The 26,104-nt window shown below is 33.6% G+C and overlaps 1 protein-coding gene and 1 pseudogene across 1 annotated transcript in view; one reads left to right on the top strand and one right to left on the bottom strand.

Moving 5' to 3' along the window:
• Kap-alpha1 (karyopherin alpha1) overlaps window positions 1–26,104 on the bottom strand; it is a 68,090-nt gene that overhangs the window by 13,470 nt on the left and 28,516 nt on the right. The window contains exons 9-11 of the mRNA XM_067285031.1: window positions 24,586–24,749; window positions 24,309–24,513; window positions 24,084–24,211 (exon numbers count right to left, since the gene is read on the bottom strand). Coding sequence (XP_067141132.1) covers window positions 24,084–24,211; window positions 24,309–24,513; window positions 24,586–24,749 — 497 coding nt within the window. The remainder of the gene's footprint in view (window positions 1–24,083; window positions 24,212–24,308; window positions 24,514–24,585; window positions 24,750–26,104) is intronic.
• Window positions 9,804–19,145, top strand: LOC136987293 (uncharacterized; annotated as a pseudogene).

The raw sequence follows: 26,104 nt of genomic DNA, 5'->3' as shown, positions 1-26,104 counted from the left end.
AATTTTATAAATATACCAAAAATATAGATGTATGTTAAAGTGGATTTGAACCAGGAAAAGAAAAAAATACTCATTAGTTTTTGTTTATTTAAGAAATTTAAGTAGTCAGGATTAGACAGGATTGATGAGATACAGGGCAATGCAATATTTGGGCAATCTACCAAGGAAAATGACTCCCAGGAGTGCTTTCTATGGAGAAAATGGCATCAGTTTAAGCATTATACACGTGAAGAAAACACAGAAAGCTCCACTCGGCCAGCTCACTGGCAAGGTGCAAACCTGTGACCAACTACCAGTGTTCGGTGGTTTGTCCGCTCAACCACTAATGGACCATATGCATTATCCTCCATTTTGGAATTTGCATTACCTCAAGTTGAAAAAGTCACTATGGAAGAAGAAAATGAGGAAGAGCAACCAGTATACAAGGTCTGTTCCAAAAGTAAGTGGACTGATTTTTTATTTCAAAGTATACAAGAGTTAGGGGCCGTCCATAAATTACATAAGGGAGATTTTGGCCATTCTAGACCCCCCACCCACCCGTGTAAGAAACCGTAATATTTTCTTTGATTCCCCTCCCCATCTTACATAATATTTAGGCATAATTTTATAGAATTTTAAGAACTTTATTTTTTAATTATTAACAATATTTTTATTATCACCATCATTAATCAACATCATAATATTCATTTTTACATTAATTTTCACAAAAGGACACAAAAAACTTTGACAGATTGACTAGCTGGTGTATGTGTAAACAGAAACGTCATACAAAAAACGAGAGAGAATAGAAACTACATTCCGTTGCCATCAGAATGTCAAAGTGCTGCAGAACTGTTTCTACTGATGCCTCTTTGATACTAGCAGAGATCCTTCCTTTGCCACTGTATTGTAGAAAAGGTTCTAAACTACTACATCAGAACTGCAGACATCAAGGCTCAACAACAGTCTCTACTCCTATCTACGGCTGTTCATATGCTACCACATTGCAATTACCCTACTATCTCTGTAAACAAGGTTACCCCCAGAGTACATTTGGTGTCATCTGCTTCCTCCATGGATAACCATGCAGACATTAATATCTACACAGATGGGTCTAAAAGCCCCCTTCATGTTGGCTCAAGTATCTCTCTCTTCCTACAAACTGACATATTTTGCCCAAAACATGTTAGAAGGAACAGATACCTCCCACATCATCTATCAATCTGAAGATGATGCTGACTACCAAGCTGTTCGGTGGGCCATGCTGGCATACTAGGAAATGAAAAAGCTGACTTTGAGGCTAAGTCAGCTGTAAAGGACACTGACTTGGACTACACTCGCATCCCTCTCTCACGTAGCAGCCTTACAAATTGTATTCGTGACAACGCTATGCAAAAGTGGAATCAACAATGGTTGAGCAGTAAAACTGGTAGAATAACAAGACTTTATTTTCCTAGTGTTGAATGCAGGTTCTCATCACTACTTAGAGATTTAGCATTTGCTACTGCTCCGCTACTTACTGAGCATGATAATTTTAGAAGCTACTTGGCGACGTATAACTGGACAGAAACTGCCTCTTGCTTTTGCTCTTCAGAAAACTTAGACACTGTCGACCATATGATCGATCATTGTCCAATTTACAATCAACGTAGATTTATTCTGAAATTAGAAATCTTTACGCTTGGTTTCGGGTGGTCATGTTCACTTGATAAGCTTGTTCAGAAGCCACTGTTTGATGCTTTTTACAATTATGTTCAAAAAACATGGAAGAAAAAGACTATAATTTCTAATTTCTAGTTTTACATTTTAGTTTTCACTAAAAGCCTAATACTAATTTTATGTTTACTTTGTATCACGTATTTTTGTTTATGTATTGTTAGTGTTATACACCCATAGGAGTGGTGCACTTATTCTAATAAATAAAAAAAAATGAGAGAAACCACCACACGGCCTTTCTCCCATGATATAAAATGTGTAGAGCGTGAGTCTGCTAGCATTATTATTTTATCACGTCACACAAGATGGCGTTAGTACGATGAGCATTCTTAACAGAAACCGCCAAATTGAAGCCAAATTCAAAACTCCACCACTCAATGAGATCAAAAAATAAAAATATTACGTAAGACGAGATCTATTACCCCCCTACCCGAGTAAGAAATTGTAAGAAATCCTTGATCCCCACCCACTCCAAAATACCTTACGTAATTTATGGACACTCCTTACATCAAACTGCAAACAATCTCCTTCAAAGTACGACCCTTGTGAGGTCACATAGTGGTTCCAAAGTTTTTTCCAACTGGTTGTAGCAGTACTTGAAGTCATTTTCCATACGGGTGTTTAGTTCGCAACAAGGGTTGTCAGTTGCAACTTTTTGATGTTTTCCACTGTCCTGAAACGATGACTTTTCAACTGATTTTATCTTAGGGAATAGGTAGAAGTCGCACAGAACTAGGTCTGAGCTCTAGGGAGGTTGTGAGAGTGGGGATTTTTTCTTGGCCAAAAACTCTCAAATTGATAGCGCTGTGTGAGCAGGCACATTATCGTGGTGCAGCACCCAATCTTCTGCAGTGTCCCTACAAACTTGCTTGACCCATTTTCAAAGTTGTTCAAAGACATTTTTGTAGAAGGCCTGATTAACTGTTTGTCCTGAAGGTAAAAATTCTGTGTGTACAATTCCATGGCTATCAACAAAAAAAAAAAAAAAAAACAATAAGCATTGTCTTACCCTGGATCTTTGTGCCATCTAAACACCATGTTTCTCGATAACGTGGCTTCGTTTAAATCTGCAAATGTCTTGGTTGCAGATTTCTTGAGTTTCACACAAAACTTGATAGCATAATGTTGTTTGAGATTTTTCTCCATTTCAAACGTAATGACGTTTTAAAACACTATCTTACACAAACAGAGATGGTGAACATTTGACTTGAAACAGGTCTAGACATGCTGCTAAGATATCTAGCAATGTGAAAATACCAATTAACGTGTTAAGCTGCACAGTCATTAAATAAAAAATCAGTACACTTACTCTTGGGACAGACATTGTAGCTTTCAAAAAGATATAGACAAAGATATTCCTTGATGTGAAACAGCAGCGCTTAAGCTACTTAAAAAAACAAGACAAACGGTATAAATGAGTTCTTTACTTGAAGACGATTATATTTTATCGTCTAAAAGTACTCCGAGTACAAAAAACAAATATACTTACAAATACTTCCGATAATAAAACAATCGTCGTCGAGTTAAACAGAATAAATATGGCTTTTAAAGTATTTGAATGATGATTATTTTATCGACAAAAGTATTGTAAATATACTTGTTTTTGTACTGAATTTTTATTTTTTTAAGACTGTAAAAATAGTATTTCACTTTGACTTGTTTGGTGTGCGCGTAGATAGACTGTATTTCATCAATTATGAATAATATCAGTAACACTGAACCACGTGGATGTCTTCAGATGGGTTGGATGGAGAACTCGCCCTTCCCTGGGATTGAGTAAAAAATTCCACAAATTATAATCAAGAAGTGATTGAGATGCGTAACCTTACACCCTCGACTATAAGATGCTTTAATGCAATGCTATACCCTATAATGTAAAGTATTTGTGTAAAAAAAAACCAGAAAAATGAAATAATTCAATAAAAAATTTATTTAATTGTCTCCAAGATTTATCCTCCTGTGGACACCCATGCTGAACTTATAATATAAAAGGAAAGAGAAGCTATTCTAAGTAATTTTTAGATTGTATTATCTTGGTCTATACACCTAAAAACATTTGAAACTTTAGTATAATTATGTTAAAGTAAGAGTTTGTTTTCTTATAAAATGCTGGACTAATTATTGTAAAAATACTACTGTTAAAAGGTGAAAAAAATGCTAAGATTTTCAATCTGGTTAACAGGCCATCCTCAGGTGTCGAAAGTCAAAGTGGAGTGTAACACTTTTGATGCATGAGGATAACCTGTTACATGGGTTAAAATGTTAGCATTTTTCTAAAACCTCCCCCTCTATTAAAAATTTTGGGATTATTCCAGCTAAGTTATCACAGTAGCTAGTATATCATAAGGGGCCGTCCATAAATTACGTAAGGGCAATTTCGGCCATTCTAGACCCCCACCCACTCGAGTAAGAAATCGTAAGAAATCCTTGACCCCCACCCACCCCAAAATACCTTACGTAATTTATGGACAGCCTCTAACCTTATAAAATGACTTATTTTAATCAGAAGGATTTTGTTATATTTATATATAAATCATGTCAGTTTATGTATTTAATGGATCATTTATTTAGAGCCATGGATAGTTCTTAACCTTTTCTGCTTATCACAAATTTTTAAAACAAACAGCCACACCCTCATCAAAAAAAAAAAAACTGTTTTACTTGAAGAGGTAAGTTCATCCCATCTTCAAATATTTATATTAGCTCAAGTTCAGATACAACTAAGTGATTAAAACAGAAAATTTGCCTGAATCCATTTGTTTACATGTAAACATCATCCAAACTTGCAGAACTTAGCTGAAATATGATCATCATCCAACATTTATTTAAAAATACACAGTAATACCCCGAGTTATGTAACACGTAACTTACATAAATTCGCAGTTACGTAAAAATGTAAATCTCAAAAATTGGAAAAAAAGCTGAGTAAAGTAACAATTCTACAAAGAATTATTCTATTTCAAATATTCATTCATTCATTCTCTTCCTTTAGCACTGTTCCAATTTATTACCTTATTGCTCTGTTAATCCTTTACTTTATGGTCTAATTGAAGCACATACGCAAGCATACTGGGCAAGCATACTCCTTCTTGTAAACAAGATTCTTCTACAGTACTGTACAGTACTCGGTGAAGGTTGAGCGACGAAACAGTACATATAATAATAATAAATACAGCATTGAGTTATGAATTACATAGTTACAACTTTGACTTACCGTATTTTACGAACTATAAGACACACTTTTTTCTTCGAAAAATTGCCTCCAAAATTCAGGTGCGTCTTATAGTCCGTAAAATGCGATATGTAAAATTTGAATTACATAAAGGTCTATAGTCCGCATCACTTACGTAACTCGAGGTATTACTGTAGTTTTATACTGATACGTAACTGTATATGACTCATATTCACTTCACTATTCACAATCATGATTCTCATATAAATAATTATATCATCTCATTTAATATTAATAATTATATAGATATCTTTCCCTTGAAGAGGTATGGAGTCAGTCTGATTTCACTGCTAAGGCATGGATTTTCTCTCCCCTTCATTTTCCCCCTAGATTTATATTAATAAAGCTTATGAGAAAAACATAACAGCAGTTTTCGGAGCTATATCTGAAAATTTTTCTAGCTTAAAGTAACACTTCAGTTTACATGGTAATAAAAATGGAGATTCGTATTTGAACACTTCTTACTAGATGTTAATGTCATTGAATTATCAAGAAACTTTTCTCACTGTTTCTTCCATTAGAACAGTTTTTCATATTAACTAAAACTGAACATCGATCACAGAATGAAAAACCAAAAATTACTTCTGACTTTACTTTTATACATTTAGATAATCGTATTAAAGAATAATTGTGTCGTAGCTCTTTATGGATAATAGTATTGGGCAAATATCAACCAAATTTAATACACATACTATTAATGAGTACATTCCAGCATGCACCAATTAGCAAACTGGTGAACCACAATGTACTAAAATGTGTTCCAACATTCATCAAATGCAGCATGATGCACATCACACTCAACAAGCTGCGGATGTAGTGAAGTCCGACAAAGCAATACGACTGCCTCCACGGTTATATTATTAACGCCATTCTTACAGCTTGTCTGTATTAACCCAAGTTATATTGACAAAATGAGTCTACAAACATCAATATAGTGCCTTCTGCTTCCACCATCTTGTTAGGTTGACGTTTCGGAAAAAGCTTACTAAACCATTCACCAGTGCATCAGCTGTAGCTGAGGACGCGTGCTAGAATGTATCCCTTACGTATGCAGTTTTAAAACAAATTATCATCTTTATTTCAGGTGAGAATAAAGTTAATTTGTTTTGACTAAGATCTCTATTTGCTAATCAGAAACTACACCAGTTTAATGAGTCCTATTAATAAACAAGGTTCAAGTAGACAGTATACACACACAAATGTAAAACAGTAAGATATTAAAAAGTATAATAAAGTATTTATAAAGTAAAATACACTTTCCTTTATGGATATTGTAGATGCGTTCGTTAATTCTGGTAGTTAATGATATACCTGCAGAGCCTATATAGGCTAAGTGAGTGTTAAATCTGGTGTTCACTAATGATATCCTGGGAGTACTTGAAATTTATAGGTTTATTTCATCTTTGCCATTAGTTACCAGTGTAAATATAGTATGGCAACAAGTATAAACTATCTTTTGGTTTGTGTGAGCTGATATTTTTGTTATTATTCATCTGGTTGCCACTATTGCTTTTAGCTTTTCTATCACAAATTACACTGGTAATAAAATTTTCACTGTACCAATGTTCGAAAGCAATTTCCTTAATACATCTTATTTCTTGTTTAGTGTCTGTAATGAGAAAGCAGTGAGTGTATACTTGATTTGTAAGGACTGTAAAGAATGTCATTTTGTATCTCTAAGTCATTAGAATCGAATGGTATGAATGTGGCTTTGTATGTGAGCTTTATTAGCCTCTTGAGCTTCTTGGGCAATCTAAGAATGTCTACAATGATATATAATTAGATTCCATAAGATGGAATATGCTATTTAATCTTAAGAAATTTGAATATGATGAAGACAAAGAGGATAAAGAAAGACGGAATAACATCACAAAAAGCCAAAAGTGGCTCAAGGAAATTATTGCGTTGATCAAGGCCGAAGAAAAGTACTAATGTTGTATTATTAAAGTGAGACATATATTTAAAACTCGTGGAACTCTACATTAACTTGAATTCATTCTGTAGATTCAAACATGATTATGTCAACAAGCTCCAAAATAAACTCTTTTGCACAATCTAAATAAGCAAGAAAACTTGGCCTGAAAAATGCCTTCACTCTCTCCCCCAAACATTCCAAGGCTCTTCATATTTGCAAAAACACACAGGTCAGACAAACAGCTAAGACAAGACTTATCTCCAACAATTCACTTAAAAAGGGAAAGCAGTCTCATTGCTCACTTTGCCTAATTATGTGTTACATGTTAAACTCTTATATCAACAAAACAGCAATGGCAGGTTGGCACTTGAATGATTTCATCACTTAAGAAATTAAAAAAAGACATCCTCAGACTATTGGAAAACTTAAAAAAAGGATTTTGCATTTCGAAAAGCATCAAATTTTGTCCCAAAAATCAAAACCACATACTCTCGACTGTATTTATGCCGAATTTAGATGAGATTTGTCTTATGGTTCTACATGCAGAGAGCTCTCGATACCTATTCTTTAATTATAGTGATATGCAATGAATAGCCACTTTAAATGAAATTAAGTTATTTTGATATACTCTTATGCATAGAATTCTGAATTGATAACCAAATTTCTCCATCATAACAATAAAATATACCATCTAGACACTACTTGTTATAAAATAGATAAAAAAGTAGGTTCAGTTTGTAATAATGTGATTGAAATATATACATTCAAATTGCTTACATTATTTTAACTAATATTCATGTTAATTTACGCAATTTACTTCTTTCCTCTGCAAATGGGGCAGCAGAACTATAGACCAACACTAGAACCTAGTAGAATAACCACAAAGACAAAATCTTGTAGTGGGAGAGAGAAATATGCAAATATGCAACACATCATTTTAGTAGCACCAAAAAAAAAATTCTGCTACCACCTTTACAAATTAAACAAACAAACATTTATTGTGACATTGTCCCAATGCTGGGCAGCAATTTTTAATTTATTTAATTTAAAATATGCTCTCCACCTCAAATTAGTAGTGGCTTGCCTCTGTACATCATACTTTTCCTTTAACAACAGAGTCGTGCCGATCATCTATCTAACACCTTTCAGGGGGAAATTTTTAAATCGAAATAATGTGACTTCCAGTTTGTATCAGAAGTTCATATATATAGTTAATTGAGGCCTCCTGCTCCTAATACTCTGTTTGCACCGAGCATGTCGATCTAGATTGTGACCAAGGTCGGCAACTATGCCTTGGTGCAACCTCTCTCGACCGTTTTGATCTCGACTGAAACGAGGTTCAATCGGAATCGACTCGAGAGTTCTTGAAACTAGATCCAGACATAAGAGAGATCCCACAATCCCACACGTGTGAGAAAATACAAGACGGCTGCGGAACACGTCAAGCTATCGACAGAGAAATAAAAAAGATATTTGGAGTGACGATGACAACTGTCTATTATTACATATATGACAGGAAAAAGTATTTATTTCTAATCAAAACTTTCATTTTGTGTGTTGGTGTTCGTGATTTACCGAGTAGTTATACCAGTTTTATCATTGCATGTAATAGCCGGGTTCTTCTCAAGCGGACTGCCTGTGCAAACAGCACGATGTTCGACTGGCGACAGTCACAACCCAGATTGTAGGTAAATTGAGATCGAAGTGAGTCGTGGATCATGTGCGAACGTAGTATAAGGTTTCCATAACTGGTTTTGTCTTTCGTCTGTCTAATGTTGTTCTCGAGATCAAGGAAAGACAGACACAGAAACGACAGAATTTATAGGTCTACAATTTTTAAAAATTGCAGCCCAATTAGGCATAATGAAACAGTTTGTATAAGCTCTTCCCAAACAATGTTGAATATTTTAAATATTTACATGATACATTTTGTTCTCTGTCTACTATCAAATTGAACAAAGGCATATTTGATGGGCCACAAATAAAAAGGCTTGCAAGATATTCTGAATTTGAGAATACAATGACTGGCAAAGAAAGAAAAGCATTTAAGGAGGTCACAAAAGGTTTTCTCAGAAATCATCAAAATCAATGGTCAACAGTAAGGAACAGACAGAACACCAAAGAATTCATACATGCAGTAGATCTAGAAGAGTAAGATCAAGAAGAAAAAGGGAAGAAGAAAGAGAAGAGTTCAATTTACAGATTGTAGCACGCGTGCTTCAGAAGCTTCAAAAATTAATGTGTCAAATGCGTGTCGAGCTACATTTTCAGCAAAATCATTTAAATCTTTTCCTAATAATCTTAGTAATATCAATAAGGAGCGAAGAGAAAAATTCAATCAAGACATTAAAGAATTGGGGCAATACTATCAAGGATGACGAGACGTTAATGTGATGCCAGATTATTTCTGGTTACTAAAAAGAGAAATTTTTTCAACACCAAATGGACAATGTAGAAAACTTGTTTTTGTGCATTGTAAATAAATAATTTAATTTTCATATTGCAGTATTTAGGAAAAGCACTTTCAATGTTTAATATATATTTTGTATATTTGTATTCTAGTTAACTTTTTGGATTTAAGAAACAAATTCTAGAAGGGAAGATCAATGGCAAATGCCCTAGAGGCAGATGTCGGATTAGGTGGGCAGACTAAGTAATGATGATTACGGGACATACAGTCCCTGGCCAAATTATTAGACGCACTACAGATTTTTCATAATTCAATGTTTCATACCCGGTTTGGTGTAGGTCTATCTTATAAATCATAATTTTGATAAACGAAACTCATTTTTTAATGTCATTGTATACCTATATTTGTTATATTTCATTACAATGTTAATATATTGGTAGGTATCAGAGCTTAGACATTGAAGTATAGCATACAAGTACGAACGTGTTTCAGTCGTGTTCTCACTTGCTACTGGTGTGGACATGTTTCTGTTCACCTCTTGTATTTAGGTCATGGTATACAATTACGTGAGTGTTTGTTTTCTTCGATAGTAGTATTTTTACCAACCAGATATAATAAATTGTGATCTTTTGACATGGGGAAAAGGGAGACCTTTCACCACGTAAAAAAGCTGAAGTCAAAGCCCTCGTGAATACAAAAATGTATTCCAACCGTAAAATTTCACAAAGGTTGAATGTGTCTGAAGCTAGCATACGACGTATAAAGAAAAAAGTTGAATCAGATCAAGATCTGAGTTCGAAAAGAAAAAATAAATGAGGCAGAAAGCCAATTTTCAACCCAAGGTCAGAAAGATGTCTTAAGAAAATTTGCTTAAAAACAGATTTGCTATCACTAAATCAATAAAATCTCAATTGGAAGATGCAAAAGTGAATGCTTCTGAGCGCACTGTTCGCAGAAAATTGAAAGATCTGGATTTTAAGGCTTACCGTCCAGCAAGAAAACCCAAGTTAACAGTTGCAATGAAAGCAAAGCGTTTGAAGTGGGCCAAACAGTGGCGTGATAAGGATGTAGACTTCTGGAGATCGGTAATTTAACATTAAATAGATTATTTACTATAAAATAGACAAATTAACAGTAGATACTTGATTCATAAGATATATTTTTTTTTGTTTTCTCAGGTCTGTTTCAGCGATGAAAGCACATTTGAAATTTTAGCCAACAAAGCTCATTTTGTCCGTCGTCGTAGAAACGAAAAATTTCATTCTGACTGCATCATTCAGACTGTTAAGCACCCCACGAAAGTAATGATTTGGTCTGTCATCAGTGGCAAGGGCACTGGGCGCCTGTACGTAGTAAAAGGCACCTTGAGGCAAGACCAATATAAAGAAGTCTTGCAAAATCGGTTGCTGCCACAGGTTAGAGAATGGTTCCCAAATGGGGAACCATTTATTTTTATGCAAGATGGAGCTCCCTGCCACACAGCCAAGTCTGTGAAAACATATCTACAAGAGCAAAATATCCCTCTGTTGGATTGGCCGGGTAATAGTCCTGACATGAACCCCATAGAAAATGTGTGGGAGCTCATGAAGAGGGAAGTGGCCAAAGAGGTCATCACAACCAAAACGCAGCTTTTGGAAAAAATCATCCATGTGTGGAATCATCATCCACAAATACAAGAGACAGTCCAGTCTTGCATCGACAGCATGCCGCGCCGGATTGAGGCTCTCATAGCTGCAAAAGGTGGCTCAACAAAATACTAAAATTTAAATGGCAATTTTGTATTTTTTTTACTATGTTAATAAAAACAAAAATTTTCAATAAATATAACGTTTTATTCATGTTAGCACCTATGTAATAAAGTAAACTGTACATTACAAGTTAAATTCATTGGTAATAAATATTCAAAGACCAAATTGTAGTAGCTGATAATTAAAATTTGCATAAAAACTATAGTGCGTCTAATAATTTGGCCAGGGACTGTACAATGTATAAAGCCATCCAAATGGCACAAAACCATGAGCAGTGGAAAGATGCTATTAAAGCCGTCAATTCATAATATCACCACATCCTCTGAAGGGCATAGGACTAAGAAGAAAAAGTTAACTTTTTGTGTGTGTTATTCAACTTTTTGTAGTGTTTTAGTATCCATAATTTTGTAATATATATATATTCATCGTAGCAATTATTTCGATTATTCTAATAATGATTATCTCATAATTATTTAGTAAATACTATGAAAGTTTGTGAAAGTACGCACAAACTTTTCAATGAATGTCCTTGTGCATGACATATGAGCACGAAATATCAAAAAAATCTTAACACGATACAGGAAATTATTATTTGATATATACAGTCGACTCCGCATAAGTCGACACCCGGATAACTCGACATTCATCGGTTACATAGTCAGTTTTTGTAGTCCCAGCCGACTTACATAGGCATTAATGTTATTAACCTTAAAAAAACTTTGTTTCCTCGACATCGTTTAACTCGTCACCACTGGATAAATCAACATACTTTTTCTGTTTCACACTTTTTAGAATTCTGATAAGTCGACTCCCCCTGAAAAATGAGTTCACAACACACAGCTTATTGTACGGTGTGAACTCATTTTTTCAGGAGGGGAGTCGACTTACATCTAAAAAGTGTGAAACAGAAAAAGTATGTTGATTTATCCCGTGGTGACAAGTTAAATGATGTTCAGTAAACCGAGTTTTTTAAGGTTAATAACATTAATGCCTATGTAAGTTGGCTGGGACCACAGGAAATGACTAATTAACCTACGGTGTTGAGTTATCCAGGTGTCGACTGTAATTCTATTACAACAAGCTATTTAAACAACAAAATCAAAAGTGGCAACTGTTTTTCATTTTGCATATTGGTGTCACGATTAAACACAATTATTATCTACAACTCCAAGTACAATAGAAATAACAAGAGATAATGACTAAAGCTGCATTCACGCTGATAACGACAAAAACCAGTATCATTCTCTGATGTACGTATAGTACTGAAAAAAAGAAAAATTAACTATTTCGACAAGTTTAACGAAAAGCTAAATTTAGAAATTTTCAAATAAACTGTTTTTTCCCTGTAAAGAAATCAACCATATAAATAGAGGATTAGTTTTCTTTTGTCGACCGCATTATTTCAAAATTGCATAAAATGGACCACGTAAAGAGAGGATAGGTGTACTGTACTCACTACAATGAAAGTTGAATAGGACCCAGAGCAGCAATTAATATTATTTTGTTGCTTACTCCAGGAAATTGAACCCCGGCTATCTGGTTCAGAAGTCGATGCGTCAGTCAGTATTTCAGTTTACACTTGTATGATGTCTTATGGTACACAAAAGAAACCTTAGATCTACAGTCATGTTAATGAGCTACTATACATGGTTAGGAGTGGATAAGAAATTGTTGGTGACGATGATGAGTGTCTTTATGTCGAAAGTTCTTTCTTGTGTTCACATTTTATAAATGTCAATGCAACAAGTATATAATGGGAAAGTCTGTAATAACAAATAGTCGTAATAAAACAGTCTTTCATTATAATGAACCAATTAGTTATATTTTTTCCAAAATTGCACCAAACAAACATAGATTTAAGAGAAGTACAGCGCTACGACGAATTGCCACCTTTTGCCGATTGGTTCGTGTTTGGGGATAATCGTATTATATACGAATCAACGAAACGCCACAATAATTTAAATCGGCATAAATTTCGAGCTTTTTTAGGCTTCGAGCGAACCGTGTTATATAGAATCGGCATTAATCGAGGCAGTGTTAAGCAGAGTCTTACTGTATTTCTAATCACACATTATTTATCCAACAAAAATATATTTTGAAAAATTTATAAAATAAAAACAGCATTTAAATACTTAGAAAAATTTAGCAGTTTATGATTTAAAAACAAAACTAAAAATATAAACTTTCAATAAGCTGATCTTTAAGATTAATGTCAAATGATCGCAGGAATACATCGGGCTATAGTAATGCTACTATTAATAATTAAATGCTAAGTAATTTGGTCTAGAGGTAGGCATTAGGTACCATCTCTTGACAAATTTAATAATTATAATTAAATCAATATTTTGATAATTAATTTTGAAGGTTCTGGAAGAAAAGAATCAGCTCAAAGCAGGACTCGAGCCCACAACACCCACTATGAAAGAAAGAAAAATAAACTAATTAATTTTTTTTAAAGTGCTGAAAGTATTTAAGAAAAACAATAGCTTACTTTTTTGTATTATTTTCCATTTCAAAGAACAATAATACATGTATTGATTAAAAAACAAACTGATTCAGTTTAACACTTTATGCCTCGTAGGCACCAAAAGTGTCTTTTTCCCCATACCCGTCTTGGGTTCGGCCAAGCATAAATGGAACAGCCGGACAGCAAGAGACGGGCTCAACATATACAGTACAAACCACCCACAGAAACTTTGAGTTTTTGCCTGCAAAGATCCAATCGGGTTCCCCTGAAGGTAGGCAAATGCCTTAAGCACCTCGGCCATCAAACCGAATCGGTAACAAATTGCAAGCGAGTAAGCCGTATTCGTCAATTTCTCACGTAAAAGTATTTTAGAGTTTTAATATAAAATTAAAGACTATTAAACCAAATGATTGCCGTAATTAATCAGGCATTTTTTGCTACTATTAATAATAATAAATTAAGTAATTCGGTATTAGAGGTAGACATTAGGTGCCATCTCTTATCGAAATTAATACTAGAAAAAAAACAGCCGAATTAATTATGGCGATCATTTGATTTAGTATTAATACATCAGGCTTTGGGATGTTTATATATAATTAAAGACTATACTTTAAAAGATTATTCAATGACCTAGAAAGACTTGACAGTATGAAGACTGAAGAAACGTGTTGTCTCAAAGCAAGAAAACAGGTGAACACAGTAGACGAATGTAGGGGGAGATGCTATTTTGTCTCCATCCATCTATTGTGTTTACCCGTTCTCATACCTTAGTTATGCATTCACCTGAAAATCCAAATTGCTTAAAATTATGTTAAATAATAATTAATTTAATAAATAACCCTCTGACGATCATGTTTAATTAATCTCTCTGTCTCAACATTGTATTTCTGTATTCTTCTAAGAAATTTTCACAATTTGGTTGCATGCCCACAGGTCGTAAACCCACATTAGTAAAGAATTACAAACCAAACACCTCAATTACTTGAAGTACATCCTATTTTAGGTTAATGTTACCCTAGGTCACAAAATGGCGGCGGCTGGTTTTTGTCCCCATCCTGGCGACCGCGGTGGGGAAAAATTATATCCCTAGAGTCGTGACGTCGACGCCTTGGAGAATTTTTCCCTCTTCGGTTTCATACATGAGTTTGACGTTGGCGAGTGTCCTGTCACCTCGAAACGGCGACTTTCGTGTGTGTAAATTTGGGACGGTAGAGGGAGCTATTTCGTGACGTCGTGCGAGAGTAATATCGGCGGGTAATTCGTAGTGGTTTTACAAACGAATATGCAAATGCTTGATCTGTGACGTGAATTCTCTTCATTTCGATTCAATTTTATGCAAATTGCCTACCAGTTGGAAACGCCTGCTGCTGTGTTACAGTTCGGTTGAACAGTCGTATTTCTTTTCATAAAGATTTATCGGGTTCGCATTAACTATTAGCGGTTAATATTTGTTATTATTACTTCTTGTATTTGTAAGTATTCCTATTTCTTTTATTGCAATATTTCGCTAAGCGTTAGAAAAACCTGTAATTAGAAATTAAGGAAAGGCTTTGTTTTTTTTTTTACCTACATCCCAACCTCCCCTCTTTTAGTTTATTTCAAATTGTTCGGAAATGAGTGATTTAGTCGATTTGCTTTCCAACGACGAATTTTGGTCGAAATGCACTTGCCGTGATTTTTACAAGTTGATGGAAGGCGAGTTTTTGGAGTTAGGTGTAGCTCCTCTTATCGATAGCGCATTTAAATTTGCTGCGAAATTAGGAATACAGCCGACCGAGGCCATTTGCATTTATTGTGATTCCCTATGCAAATTATACTACCGGAGTAATAGAGAAAGCTGTTTCCTGCGATGCACGAAGTGCCGTACAATGACTTCAGCCTTCGAAGGTACATTTAAAAGTAAATTTGGTCGCATTTCCTGGGGTAGCATTCTGTCGTTTATATGGAACTATCTTTGTCTGGAATGTACTGCGACGACCTCTGCGATTGCGGCAGGCATATCTAGAAAGGCGGGTGTCGATTGGTCCAATCACATAAGGTTGGTAATGCTTATTGCTATGAGTAATATGTCATCATTTAAAATCGGAGGGCCAAATAAAACAGTGGAGATTGACGAGACTGTCATATGTAAGAGAAAGTACGAGAGAGGGCGTATATTAAAGAGCACGAAATGGGTGGTTGGCGGAATCTGCCGGGAAGACAAGAATTGCTTCGTATGTCAGGTTAACGACAGATCAGAAAATACTTTGAATTGGATCGTGTATAAATACGTAAATTCAGGCAGCACTATAATAACGGACGAATGGAAAGGATACATGCATATTGACGACATCGAAGGGGTAGCAGTCGAACATAGAACAGTAAATCATTCGAAAAATTTTGTCGATCCCAAAACAGGAGATCATACTCAGAATATCGAACGTCTCTGGGGCTATTTAAAAAACAAGAAACACCTGCCAAAACACTATACTAGTGATCTATCTGACTCGTACATGTACTTGTTTATGTATAAGAAATTCTTGAATTGGCCCTCCAGGAAACCAGGCGAGAGATTTCAAATTTTTGCTCAACACTTACGCAACATATATCCTGGCAGTGGAAAAGTGCCGATTTGGCGCGAGCCCGAAACCGTTCCTTCGGCGCCCGCGGCGATTACGAAGCAGAAAGGAAACAAGAAACAAGAAGAGGAAATATGCCAAAAAGCAGGAAAGTGCTTCCACATCAAAAGAAGGAAAACGCCAATCGACCAATAAAACAGCGGCCGAAGGAAAAAGAACAGGGAAGAAAAGAAATGCACCGAAAGAAAACCTGGAGGTTAGCGAAACCGGGAAAAACTTGGATCGGACAGGAAAGAAACAAAGGAAGAAGTAGCCAACGTTCATCGGAAAGTGAGTAAAAAATTACTTTTTCGCTTTTTTTAATTTGTTACATTTCGGTTAAAATCCGCGTATACTGTCGAGCTATTCAAGATGGCGGCCGGTCACGTGGCCATCTTGAATCGAGGGAAAAATTTTTTCCCCGTCGCAGTCTCCAACGTAGGGAAAAAATCCAGCCGCCGCCATTTTGTGACCTAGGGTTACATTACAACTATACAAGATTGCATTATATAGATATATTTTTTTTCATTTTTTGACTTTTTCGCTCCATGGTTAGTACGAGAACCATTTTAAACATGCCAATTGTGGGTTTGGCAGGCCCACGACGGGATGGGGCCCAACGTATCTGAAACGGACCCCTTCAAAAAATCGAAAAGTTGCTCACCCAAATTCGATTGAGACAGACCAACATCTTAACCCATCTCAGCTGGCACATTCAATATTTATATTCATTTATATCCCTGCATTCTCAGAGAATATCAATTTGGGTAAGTAAATTCAAACCTACATGTACTGTATGTCCATTTTACACAGTAAGAACATTTCTTCAGTATAGATTTACTTTTTTAATCTCATCCTTCACTCCTATACTGCATTTACTTCATTGCTTTTTGTTAAGCAAATGCTATTCTTTCTGGACTGAAGCTTTTTTCTTCCACCACAAACTTGTCCATTCTCAGCTTTGTCCGCATTTTTGAGGCAGGCCCCATTGTAAGGAATGAAGAATTATGTTTGATTTATAACATAATTTATGTCGTTTTATCTCAATTTTTTCAATGTAACAAACCGAAACGAATTAATTATTTTTATCGTCGAAATTACCACGCGCGATCTCGGAAACAGAAGTTTTACTTTGTGCATCGTCATAAATCTTTACAGCTATTACTGATTTATTGGAATAGTCTTTGTCAATATCAACTTCAACAAAAAAATATTAAAATTTATTTAAGAATAGTTAATTAAATTGTCTTCTGCTGATATAATCATAAAGCCCTCTAATTACTTCAGGTGAAAACAGCAATGTCAATGTCAGTGTATCATATTAAAGTTAATCCCTTTTCTTGTTTATCTCCCATTTATGCTGTCAAAGGTTTCCATTATAATTTCTTTTGTAGAAGGATTGTTCACATGAATAATAGACAGGGTTATACATATAATACATATAGCATCTCTGATCACTATAGCGGGATTACAGTATATATGGTATAGGGACAAAGTTACATTACCTGCTGCTGTAGAAAATCATCTGAGTTCAGATACAAATCTTAATGTAGTGTGTATATATATATATATATATATATATATATATATATTCTGCATAGAAAGAAGATCACTTTGGACAAAAATTCTGCAGAATCTACTTTACAGTCTCAATGTTTCACTTCAAGACTTCCACATTTTCAAATCTTTAAAAAGTTTCGAAGGTTGCAGATTCCAAACAGCAGCAATTAAATGTTCATCCAGCAGCTTCTCTCTTTCTATGCAGACAACACATTGGAACATACGTCTGAACATGGGGAAGTAATTACTTAGCAGCTAATGCAACTTTATCACTGTGCTGTATATACCGTAATCCTGTTATAGTAACCATTGATGCCATACGTATTACATGGTCCGGTCTATGTTTCATTTGAACAATCTTTACACACAAAACGAAAGATTAAAACCATAAATAGCCACACGTAATGCCACACTTTATTCTAAAAATTTCTCTTTGTTTTTATAACGGATCTCTCTCATCCGATAAAGTATATTTTTCAGTACTTTGATCACCTTTCCCCGATCTATTATGTTGAAAATCTCCAATAGAATTACTTACAATTCTTAAGTGTTTTCATGCAATTCTGTATCTTATCTCTGTTAGTTATAAATGCAAATCCTCAATGTTGTACTTCCCAATCTTTTTTAAATTGCTTCAAGTAAGATTTTCAATACATAGAGAAATTATGTTTATTGTTTTGTAATTGATACATTCAATATCTTCTTTGATAACAATATAGTAATTGTTCTTTTTAAGTATTCTGAGTTATATTGAAATAAATTTATATATGTATATCATTCACTAATTCTGTGTAAAATCAACACCGTAAAACGTAGTAGCCAAAACTTGTCTTACATAAATTGGCAAAGTGCCATCCTATTACAAGTGTGTCATGTGAACGAGACATTACAGCATGCACACGTGTAACAAAATGTAATGCGCCATGTATACAACAAAATCATTTCTGATAAATATTCAATCTTTTAGGGCCACTAATGGTGAAGAAGTGTTCCTGTAGTTTATTAGGCATGTCTCTGAAATAGCATTTGGATGTTCATAGTGAAGGCAAGCTGTTCATTTTTGCATTTTGTCATGTATGTTTGAACATTTTGCTTTAATTTTGTACCTTTCCTCATGCCACATTTGTGATTGATGTATGTTTATATAACTAAAAATTAAGCAATCTATAGTCTTCTGTATTAAAACTCGTAATTTTTTTCTCTTCTTTCTTTCATTAATTCTAATATTTGTTTTGTAATTTAGAAAATAATCATTCCGTGCTCACCAGCGGCCGAGTGGATAAAACCACCAAACACTGGTAGCCAAACTTGGATTTGAGCCTCGTCGATAGAATGGCCCGGTAGAGTTTTCCAGGTTTCTCTCGTGTGTCATTAGTACATAAATACAATTAGCACAATACTGGTTTTTTAACGTTATTTCTGTTTTGTATTATTGAAATTTTCTTCTGTTATTATTATTAATTATTATTTTCTTGTAAGTTATCATACTTTGTATTTTCATCATTTTATATATATTTCTGAGAAGATAATTTTGGCATTAACTGATAAAAATCGAATAATATATATAATGAAACTCTCTTTCATTTTCACAATAACATTTTTTCATTAAAATCAGTAACTTTCTGCAAGCAGATAGCAAAGTAGTTCTACTTTACGTATTTTTTTTTTTTTTGTCAAAGTTTACCTTTAAGGTATATAAATAGCTTTTTAATTTGAATAAAAAACCAATATTTCTTTTATTATTTACAAAAAATGTCGTAACTACAATTCTGAAAATACTCTATTAAATTTTAATAAGAAAATAAAGAGTAAACAAAGTAAAAATTTTTGTATCATTAAAAACTAAATGTTGTGTCGATTATACAATCAATTTACTATACTTTGCCGAATATTTATATAGTTTACTTCTTCTCTGTGCTGCGTTCTTTTGTTCAAGTTTCAATTTATAAACTTTTTAAAATGAAACTACTTCCACATTTTCCTTTCTACCTAATGTAATGGGAAAAAATTATTCATATCATCTACGAAAAGTAAAAATACTCTTCTAACAGAAAAACTCTTTGCTTTATAAACCTTACCAGATAACAATCGTTATACAATTCTTCTTAAAACTGCTATTTAGAAATGGCAGAATCTATATTTTACAAATAATTTAATTAATTGAGAAATGTATCGTTTTATGCCACGAAATTAACACGTTTAAACACAGGCTATTCCGCTGCAATTACGTTGATTATTACCTGAGAAATTTGTGATGTACGCCAATCGATATAGTAACTGCCCGGGTTTCGTTTCCTGCCTGCATTCAAACATCTTGTTGTCTAACACCTCTAAGAAGTTCCATATATGAAAGTGGTGACACCACAATAGAGAAGGCATTTTGTGTTTTAAAAAGGCAAAAACCTATCCTAGAAAGTCAGAATCATTGATCATTGTGCAACAGGAGTAATCTGCACGATCTGCAGTATTGTAGATGCTGTGGGAGGAGCGATGGTAGCTTCTTCCAATGATTGTTATGGCTTATCTAAGTATCGGCTGGACTTGTGCTGTGAGACAATAGGTGCGCGTGTTGAGAAATCTTAACGGGCAGTGTAAGACTTGGACGGTTTTCCCAATGTTTTAATGCATGTTAAGACATTCTTGATATAATAAGTAACATAATTACAATAATTTAAACGGTAGCATTCTTTTTGAGAGACACTGTATAATGAGCACAAATCTACATCACATTTTATCTGCATTTCTCCACCATGTAAGGAAAGTTTTTTAAGTCGATAAAAAATTAAAAATGGTTAATAAATTTATAGTATTTATTTAAAAAATATTCATCGAACTAACATTAAACTTCACAATCGGAGAAAAAATGGTTTGCAAAGAAATATAGCATTACAACCGTTAGCTTTTTTGAAGAAATGACATTGCAAATATAACTTTATCTGAACTGGGGTAGAAATAGTAATGTTACGACTAAAAAATAAATCTAACAGAAGTTAACATAATGGAAATAATCAGAAAACAGCATTTTACAACTATTCGTGTGTGATCGTCATAGGGTTAATTTATCACATAATGCTATTAATATTATGTACATTATTTAGTTATAATTAAAACTTTTTAATTAATATTTGTATTTTTAAATAATAAACTAAATTTTTAATAAAGAACACTGTTATACATCTAAAAGTTACACATTTCTAGATCAATTTCCTTATTTAATAATTATTTAAATATATTTTACTTGCATTTATTTTTATCTAATTCTAGAACGTTAATCGTTATTTCCAAACACAGTAGTACAAACAACAGGAGGCTCAGTATTGGCCCCTCAGATTTTAACACATTTGACGTATATTGTAAACTATCCTTCTATAAAGCCATTTGACACAAATCTCAAGCATTCGTGAGAAAAACAAGTCTACAGTTTTCTGTATTCGTTATAACCAAGTCCTGACCTATTACTGTACATCAAACAGCTCGACTTGTACTACCAAACTACAGAAACACCAGGAGTATACAATACTGTTGCAACGGTTGCACTTCCAACAAGTACAAAGCTGCCGTATGATGTTTGCACTTGTTTGTAAAATTATTGTGTGTGATTTTTATCACAGGCACAGTAGCATTTCTGTCATAAATTCTTTTTGTATCAATTCAGGTCATGTTACAATTATTCTTCTTTTAGTGTTCAAAAGAGACCGATTTTTATTAATCTGTCTTTTGGCTGGAAACATGTATCTAATCAAGTCGTTATTCCTTTATTTTTACACATTTTCAAATACAATGTAAAAATAAAAATCTTTGTACAACCACAAAATTATTTTAAATTTTTAATACATAATTTTTCTTGTTAAAAGTATGTTCCAATTGAATATAAATTTTAAAAACAATAAAAATACAATAGAACCTCGATTATCCAGACTAATTGGGGATAAAGGTAGTCCGAATAAGGAAAAATCCGGATAATCGAAAAATAATACTGTACTGTATTTAAATCGTGATCAAATTTTCAAGAAACAAACGTTCGTTTTGAATTTGGACTACTAATGACCAGCACTAACACTGCCTATTGTTTAAAGGCCCTCTGGTGGTGCAAGAAGATGGATTTTATAAAATAAAAAGCAGTTGAAACTGTCAAATTTTTATTCATAAGAATGCAAACTATTTATCGTTTTATGACGAGTAAAATTTTTTTGTCGCGTTTGCGGCTTTTAAGAAATGCATAAACCTTCGAGCGCAAGACCCCTCGGACCGCGAGGCCGTAGGCGGTGGCCGACGTCGCCCATGCCTTACACCGCCCTTGACCATAGAAATGATGTAATTTGAATATAAATTATTTATAAATATGTATACCAAGTTATATTTTTATTACGACGCAAAATGTATTAAAAAGTTTAGGACCACTGTGCTGGGTGAGACGTCGTTGGGACAAAAAAAGTTATGCATTTCATCACGTACATAAACTGTCGCAATCGCAAAGTGTAAATCGGCAAATGTGTAAAATTTTTGCTTATTTTGAACAATCCGGATAATCAAAAATCCGAATAATCGAGGTCCAAATAACCGAGGTTCTACTGTGTATATATATTTTTAAAAAAGTGAAGTTCAAACCTGCACAAATATCATCCCGAGATCAGTAGTTAGGGCCCTATGCCACTCACTAAAAATCACCCTTGAAACTTGGTTGTAACAAATACAAAAAATTTTAACTTGATTTTCTTATGAATGCTTAAGAGTTGTGTCAAGTGGCTTTATTATTGATTTATGGCAGGGTAGTATTATAATATAAGTTATATCAAACTTGTTGAAGTTTGAGTGGACAACCTGAACCACCCCATGTAAGCCATGTAAGACTTAATAGTAGTACACAAATAATAATAGCAACATCAATATCTAAAAAAATACCGGACAATTTTCAGAATAGCGCATGTCATTCTGGTTGTTATTTTGTGATAATTACGAAAATTAGTAGAAAACAGATTTATGCTTCAAGTTACCTTAATATTCTATCGAGTAGTAAAAGTGTTTTACGTATCACCTCATTATAAGTAATTTCTTTCAATTCTAAAAGATTCAATGGATAGAATTTTTGATGTTTGCTTTCAAATAAATAACAGATTAAACGCTTTGAAATAAAGTCATTCATTACTGGAAGAACATTTTATCATTTCTCACATCAATCTGTGTGTTTAATTTCAATTAAATAGTTAAAAGTGTGATAGAGAATATGTAAAGATATTGAATGAGGTCATGTTTATATATATTTTTTAAATTATGTTTTACAAATTATTTTTTTATTTCAGAGAATAACCGATATCTTTGAACGCCAGCTGGTATTTTCCGCAGCCATTTAACAGAGATTAAGTGATTCGCTGCAATTTTATTCACTAAAAAATTAAATCCTATTGACAATTATTATTATATTATCAAAATAACTTGATTGCAAAGTTCTGGTCAATGCAAATTTCCTTCTAAATTGCAAACCCATTCAAACTTTAATAGTTTTTTAAACTTCTTCTACCCTGAAGCCACTAAGAGGGTCTTTTTAGCATGCACATCATAGGCTCAGCACGTCCCACAATGAAGTAACCGGATAGCAAGGAATGAGACACATCCAGACAGACCACCCCCAAAAAATTTCTAGGGTTTTTCCACCTATCCAGGGTGGGCTTCCACCTTAAGCACTCCATCTTAATGAATAACCTACAGTTATAAAAGCTAAGGTTAATGTAACCCTTGGTGCCAAGATGGCGGCTCATCTCTGATTCCAGCAAGGAAACAGTGGGACGCACGTTCTAACCTAATCTAACCTATTCTAATAATTTGGTTGCTAATAATTATGGTAACTTTATTAGAATAGGTTAGGTTAGGTTAGAACGTGTGTCCCACTGTTTCCTTGCTGGAATCAGAGACGAACAGCCATCTTGGCACCAAGGGTTACATTAACCAAAGCTAATAAGCATATCAGTATGAATTGTTATCAATCATTGTCAATGTAAGTTATCTCAACTATAACAAAGACATTCGCGCAACATTTATTGTTTATGTAACATCTTACTCCAAGAATAAAAATTCTGCCATACAATCAAAAATACCCACTTTCTGCTTATAGTATTATATTGATTTCTGTTAAAATTAATCCTATTAGCACGTGAATAAGTTATCTAGTTTACAAAAATATATAACTATAGCATTACTATAAATTTTTTAAAGTTTTTCTGTATCTTCTGAATGAAGCTATTTCAATTATAAAATAAAATCTGTAATGTCGGATGAAGGTTAACTGTATTAATTTTGGTAAGAAATCTGTAATGTCTGAATATTGAAACGAAATAATGTAATATAGAAATCGTAAAATAAGTTAAGCTTCATGTTAATGATCTACTGGAATTCACAAATTATTCTTATACTAAATTCCACTATTTCTTAAATTTTAATTAAACCAAAAGTGTAGGAACCTACCTAACTTGTTCGGGTGATCCGCCAGATGTAGTATTTGTAATAGCCCAAGTAGCTTCTTTTTTTGTCTTAAATTCGGCTTTACCCAAAATTTCGATGAGGACGGGAAAAATATTGGCGTCAATCACAGCCTAAAATTTTATTTGAAATTTCAAAATAAAATACTATTAAAATTCTTATCGATATTAATGTAAGTTTTTTTTATTAACATACATTCGATTTTCTTACCTGAATTTGTTGCCTGTTTCCAGCAGTTATATTCGAAATTGTCCAGCATGCTTCTTTGCGGATGGATTCTTTTGGAGAAGACAATAAATGCAAAAGGCAAGGCAAGGCATTACAATTTAATATTACTTGAGTTTGGATATCGTCTCCCGTCACGATATTACCTACGGCTCGTAATGCCGCAGATACTACATTATGATTCGAATGCCTGTAACACAGTACTCTTATACAACCATCTCCTATTTGAAATGCTTTGATACATTAAATAAAATGTACGTACATTAATAATTCTACTAATCGTCTACAAACGCCGGCATCGATAACTGCTTGTATTTTCTCATTTGGACCGTCTGATAGATAAGATAAAGCCCAGCAGCCGTCGGCTAATACATCGGGATCATTTTGAAAAAGTAATCTGGCTAAAACTGGTAAGCATGGAGAAACCTAAATGAAAAAATATATATATAAATACATATTAATTGAGTTAAAGACTATGTTAAACACAATATAGATAAGCAGAAATATTAGTGTCGGCACATGTCGCAAATAACCATTTTTTGCCATTTCGAATATGGCGTCGAAATGATAGCGTAGCAACACGCAATGAAAAAAATTTCAACATGGAATAGGTTAAAAACCATATAGTTTTAATGTAATAATTGAGAAAAGAAATGCAGAAAATAAAACAAGTTCTATCAGTCTAACATAAAAAAAAGGCTTGGAAGCAACACAGAAATCTGATAAGTCCAGTGAAACTGTTGGAAAATTACTTTCTATGGATACTTTTCACGTTTGTCGCTCTGTTGATAAAACTGTACAGAAAGTATTTTTAACAATAAAATCAATCTTTCTTTCCAATAATAAAAGGAATGAGAATTCTTAAAATGGATATGATAAAAAAAAGAAATCAAATTAGGTGATAATAATAATAATAATATTCATCTAGCAAAATTATAATATTTTGTGGTTCACTACACCTATAACACTATACTTATGAAACTCAAAATCATGAATAAGCGCAGTGTTTGTGGCATGGCTTTACGGCACAGGTGCCACAAACACTGTGTTTAAACATGATTTTCAGTTCCATACGTATAGTGTTATAGGTGTAGTCTAACCACAAAATACTGTAAGGCAATTTGTTTATAATTATTGATTATGGCATTCATAGAAATTAGCCCACTCACTCTGCTCGTGTGCCAAATTTCCACTCATGCTATAAACTAATTGCATAATATACTATTAATGCTTTTGTGTGTATTAGCATTAACCATTTCTCTATCAATTGATTGTTTATTGGTACACTTGAAATCCTATTATAACTGTCTTTTAATAGGAATACAGTAAACAAAAACACAATACGAAATACTCATTACCCCCCTGCAAAAATAATCATGTGTAATTGAATGTAGCCGGAACCATATTTCATTCTAAAAAAACTTATTATTATAAATGCATATACATATGTTTATAACTTCTAATAGTGACATTTGCTGTTCATGGATTGCTAGTATTTTAACTTTACTGAATATTCTGAACAGAGTCTTTACTGGTGATAAAACCTGACATTTCTCATATGAGATACAGAGTAAATGCACATCATCAATATGAATATCAGTTTCTTCACTGAGGTAGAAAAATTTCTTCGTGACAGATTCAAGGGAGTGATCCAATCTTGTCGTGCACTAAGCCTTTCATATCAGAAAACCCACAATTGCATATGAAAGACTTAGTTCATTACAAGATTGTCCGTGAAATTAGATCTGTTAACAAGAACTTCTACATTGACATTATTATCT

This window comes from Centruroides vittatus, unplaced genomic scaffold (genome assembly GCF_030686945.1).
Source record: "Centruroides vittatus isolate TY-2023 unplaced genomic scaffold, ASM3068694v2 scaffold_149, whole genome shotgun sequence".
Classification (NCBI taxonomy): Eukaryota; Metazoa; Arthropoda; class Arachnida; order Scorpiones; family Buthidae; genus Centruroides; species Centruroides vittatus.
Note: the sequence above shows the minus strand (reverse complement) of the source record. Positions and strands in the feature narration are given on the sequence as shown.